This window comes from Sphaeroforma arctica, assembly GCF_001186125.1.
Source record: "Sphaeroforma arctica JP610 unplaced genomic scaffold supercont1.1319, whole genome shotgun sequence".
In the NCBI taxonomy this organism is placed as follows: domain Eukaryota; class Ichthyosporea; order Ichthyophonida; genus Sphaeroforma; species Sphaeroforma arctica.
The window spans coordinates 1,438-6,533 of record NW_014039239.1 but is presented as its reverse complement, the minus strand read 5'-3'; the positions used below and the strand labels follow the sequence as shown (position 1 = coordinate 6,533).

At 42.6% G+C, this 5,096-nt stretch overlaps 2 protein-coding genes across 2 annotated transcripts; one reads left to right on the top strand and one right to left on the bottom strand.

The window, feature by feature from the left end:
- Nucleotides 1-270: 270 nt before the first annotated feature.
- SARC_10604 (hypothetical protein) lies at nt 271-1,677 on the top strand (the record flags this gene model as incomplete). Its single annotated transcript, XM_014295348.1, has 3 exons — nt 271-364; nt 1,103-1,299; nt 1,557-1,677. Exons 1-3 carry the CDS (start codon nt 359-361, stop codon nt 1,675-1,677), a joined length of 324 nt encoding a protein of 107 aa, XP_014150823.1. The 5' UTR covers nt 271-358.
- A 320-nt stretch (nt 1,678-1,997) lies between these two features.
- SARC_10603 (hypothetical protein) lies at nt 1,998-4,406 on the bottom strand. Its single transcript, XM_014295347.1, has 4 exons — nt 4,208-4,406; nt 3,851-3,977; nt 2,883-3,038; nt 1,998-2,377 (listed from the first exon to the last, which is right to left on the bottom strand). The coding sequence occupies exons 1-4, from the start codon at nt 4,303-4,305 to the stop codon at nt 2,285-2,287; spliced, it is 474 nt and encodes a 157-aa protein (XP_014150822.1). The 5' UTR covers nt 4,306-4,406; the 3' UTR covers nt 1,998-2,284.
- Between the last annotated feature and the right edge of the window lie 690 nt (nt 4,407-5,096).

Here is a 5,096-nt window from a genome sequence, read left to right as displayed (position 1 = left end):
TTCAGTGTGTCGCAAATTCAAATGCAATACTGATACCTACTTAAAACCGAGGGCCCCTATGCGCTTGGATCAGTATTTATCAAAAATATACCTAATACTACATCTGCAGTCCCAACCTGCAAATCGCACCTCTCGATACACACCTGTATCTGCGCTTCTATTTACAATTCCGAACTGTCCGCTAAAAATGCCATGTTTTTCTCTTTTTACCCCCATGTTCGTCCATTTTAATCCCCGTTTTTATACCGTGATCTCCTCATGTTTGCCTATTATCACTTCATAGTGCGTCACAACCCACTGCCATGATCTCTACAACAAAAACCTTCTGGCTGATAGTGCGGCCGTTGGCTACAAAACAATGCAGGTACCAGTTCATGTTCGATTAATGCGCTATAGGGGGTGTATATGCTAATGTTTGACATACCAAGATTTTTTCCTCTTTATTGATGGTTTGCTGTATGTACGCATAAGACAAGCAGTACATGAATACATTCTTTGTTGGTGGTCAACTGTGTGTACGAGGGTGTTTAATGCACATGATGAGAACATGATTCTTGTTATTCATTGGAAATCTACAGTATGAGGCTGCTCAGCGTATGCGAGCAGCACATGTAATACAGTCTTCGTTGATGGTCTACTGTATGTACGAGGGTGGCTAACCGTCGCGTACATGCAATCCGTGACTTATTGATGTACATTGAGACGACCAGTGGTTAGCCAGCATCTCATCCTTAGTCACGTAGCCCATAGAATAATTTCAAATGCATCTGTGCTTAGTGGCACAAGTGGTACCTACCCGTCGTTAAATGTACATTTACTTGCTGTTGAGAGTATGTAACATCACCACCTGTGAACTATAATTATCTATGTATTGATTGCATATATACACTATATGTCGGCTGAATGTCATGTCTATGTGATCAACGCATCGTGGTTGACAAATTTCCATACACAACTCTTTAGTATACGTAAAAGTATGCTATGTCTATAAATGTATATCTATAGCTGTACTATCTCGTCACATATGTACCCGAGACCCCTGAACCTGAACCTCAATCTTCCTCGATGAAGACTCCTAATAGTAGTCTATCAATATCCCCAGATAATGGACACTGGTGCCGAAGTAGTCTATCTGTACAACCTCGTGGACGGGACCTCCAATCTCACTCTGGCAGATAATGTTGCGCGATTGGCTGGTGTACCAGAAGTGGTACTCGCGCGAATGCGGGACATCATTGACAAGAAGTTGCGTAATCTGCCTGTGAAGCCTATTCCGTTACCCGCTGGGCTCAATGCTCGGTATTCTGCGTTGTATGTGTTAGTTTCATATTTGCAATGCAATATGTGCATCTTATACTCCAGTATCAGCATTCGTCCGCGGGACTATATGATAGTATCTTGTTTTATCGGTTGTGGTGCTATTTAGATTCGCTCTTGAGGGATATATGACAGTATACGCACGGGGAGAAACTAGAGTTGAACCCACAAGCACGCGCTGCATTTTTTTAAAACATCAACTCAATAATCTACAAATATACACAACGTCCTTCTCGCAGCAATGTCGACATTGTGGAATTGTGTGGGCAGTTCTTCAGTGGGAATATCACAGTGTCTGAACTACTCGCCGAGGTTCTAAACAGAGACCTGGAGTACCGAAATGACAGTATGAGCTCCTAAGAAGACAATTATCTTACAATCAACCCAGACACTAAAATATGCTTGAGAAAACATTCCCTGGATTCCAATTCACACGCCACTAGGGAGTTATAGCACCATTCCTGGTGTATAATTCAGCCATGAGTATTTCTCTACAGACGACCTCCACTCATTGTAGGCACTCCATTGATTGTGTACATCGCCATCAGCACCGAAGGCCACCAACCACAGCGTTTGCGGGACTGTTTATCAACGGTACAAAGCAAAACTGCAATGTTCTGAAGACTTTACATTGCGTAGCGCTTCTCGAACGTTATACTGTAGATACTCTGCAAACATATGTCAACTTATAGATACGGATAATATTGGGACATTCTCGAACTCGATTTATTCCAATATGGACGGTCTAGTAGTTTATGCTGTGGCATCGTGCATCTGCACACACTACACTGCAAGCAGCAATTGTAGCGCATCTGCCCCATGAGCACTAGCAGCAGAAGGTCTCTTCTCAGTCACAGGACCATTTTCATGTTAGTATGGACAGCTGGCCAGTGCTTTCTACGCACAAAACGCGGTATGATATACACATAAAACGCGTCGGCCGATACAATACCTACAAAACCACCGCTTATTGACCGCCTGCTGACTTGAGCCCCTCATCTTGGGTGGGGTACATGCAGAACGCTTGCTCCCAGCCAGACTTGACGAACAATTTCCGTAACTGTAGGAATGTGAAAATGTGAGGGGTGAGAAAAGAAGGCGAGGTACGATTATGGTGACGTGGACTATTCGATATACGCAATGCGCCTTTGCCTATTTATGACTGGATATTCACACGACTGTAAAAGAGTATGTATACTACATACATATGAATACATATGCCAGTTAAAGTCACAGTATAGACCGAATGTATTGTAACAGGACCTCACTATGCAAACGAAAAAAATAATTCGAGAACCACAATCCCGCGACGAATCAAATATTCTAGTACATACTGAGTGCATGTCTGGCCTTCTTATTAGATGAGAACTATCGCGTACTTTGCAAACGATACCAGCTCAACGAAAACAAGTTATTTATTGCACACGTATGCCCGGTCTTAATAACCTTGCATAACCTATCCTTCGACACTGCCGCACAACCAGCAACACACAAAAAAACTCGCACCACGACAGACTAGCCAAATCATTCTATACGACTGCCTTGCCAATACTATTTGCACATACCATATCACGGTCATGCGCCGAGAAATCGTCATACTGGGCCTCAGCATGCTTCAATAGGGCCAGTGTGAGTGGGCGGGATACAGTGACTACCAGCACTTTCTCGAAGTTAACTACCAACATCGCTATCTCGTTGGGAAGGAACTTGTGGTTGCCACTCTGGATTGCAAGTGTAGCACAAGAATAATGGAATATCGTTAGCCACAGAGCACACCAGCGTGATATGGAAAGCTGACTTATATTCCACCATTGTACTTAAGTTGATACGAGTGTGCGAATAAGAGGCGGAGCGCGCATGTGAGCTTGAGATGCAATTCAGGCCAGCCCGTACGAGATTGAGTACTGGGTAGATGTTCCAATTGCTGCAAAGCACGGGCTTCTTGTACATTCTAAAGGGTGTTGATGTGTAACCCCTGGTGCAAGCTGCCCACGAGGAGGTTGTTTCACAGCAATGTTTAGTACAGGGTGGAAGCAAGCCTGCACATAGTGCACACACACCGTACACAAATGGGCCAAGAGAGACCCAATGAAGGTCCAACAAGGACACCGTATTGGATAACTCAGTCGATAGGCAGGTCGAGTGTCAAAAGCACTGGAGTAGGAGACAGTCACGGCAAGTAGAACACCGCCAACAGCAAAAGCGAAAGGTGAGTCATTCATTTCAAGAGCGCAGACAGCGGTATTCATACACCTAGACAGTGGAATGGTGTCTTGATACTCTTCCCAGAAATCTTCTGATCGAAACAAAGAGACCAATACCTACATATATAGTACGAGTACCTATACTTACGTTAGGGGTGTCTGAGGATCCTGCTGACATACCCATACATACAGCAATGACATTGAATATAGTCGGGAAACACGTATCGTGATAGAGTGACATATATGCACAACAATCCCACTGGATACTCCATGAGGCATACGTGTATTTCCTATCGAGAATGATAGGTCCCCACACTCACAACACTCACCTGTATCATAACGTGCGTGTGCTTAGCCAGGGTCGGCAAAACAGAACTACCCACGATCGATTGTCCAGCAAACGCGAAGGCAGACACTACACCGGCCATATCCGTGGGAGTCAGATGCTCATAAAACCTGAGTGAAAATTTGCGCAAAAAAGTTAGGATAGAATGTGGGTTTGTAATAATATACAGGTTTGGCATAGTATATATAATATTAATATATTCATGCATATCCCTCTCATTGTTTCTATATTTTAATAGTCAGTACGTAAATATGTACGATCAGGTGTATGATACCTGAACCCAATACCTCAACGATAGCACTTTATGGATCACAGATTTGAAAACCCCGAAACTACATACAGTCTGATTTTCTTGGCCACTTTGGCAAACAGCAGATGATCTTTGTCCTTCACTTGGGCAAACGAACGAACAATCACCACCATGGCTTGCAGATTCATAGTATCGAGTGTCTCAACCGCTCTGTGACTCAGGGGATAGAAGATGTCTCGACGATACTCGTGGTTGTTTGCAAACCCCCATGTGGTGTTGCTCACTTCCTAATAAGGCACATGACAAGGCAGAAGAATAGTAGCAGGGGGGGGGGGGGAAATAAGCTGAAGAGAATATTTTCGATACCATTCTGCACCTGAGCGTAGGTAGGTTTATGTACATCTGTGGACACGCACGCCAGCAGACCTGTATGTATCTCATAGCACAGCGACACATAGCAACAGAAATCTAACTACAGACCGACATGGTCACCATAATTGTAGTTCAATATACTCAAAAGAAATTATGAAAACTTACGGCAACAAAAGAACTCACCACTAGTACATTAAACTTGTCAGTTCATCTCATCACGTATTGGGCGAGCTGATACAGTATACATGCATCTCTGTGATATACAGAAGGGATATGGATACAGTCAATAACCAGCCAGACTATACTATAGTATACACATATCCATAAAAAACAACATATGGTATTCGTGTAGGCGAATTGAATACACATCCACAAGCAGGAGGTTACTTCAGACCATCGAGATGGGCTATACATCAATAAAATGGACATTCGTGCTACCATACGAATTGCGTGACACATCAATTCAAATACATGGTTATATCCATTTTATGTACCATATATAAAATTGTATATATATATATACATATACATATATATCTATATATATATATAGTATTTATATATATCCATATCCATATCCATATATAATATATATATATATATATAA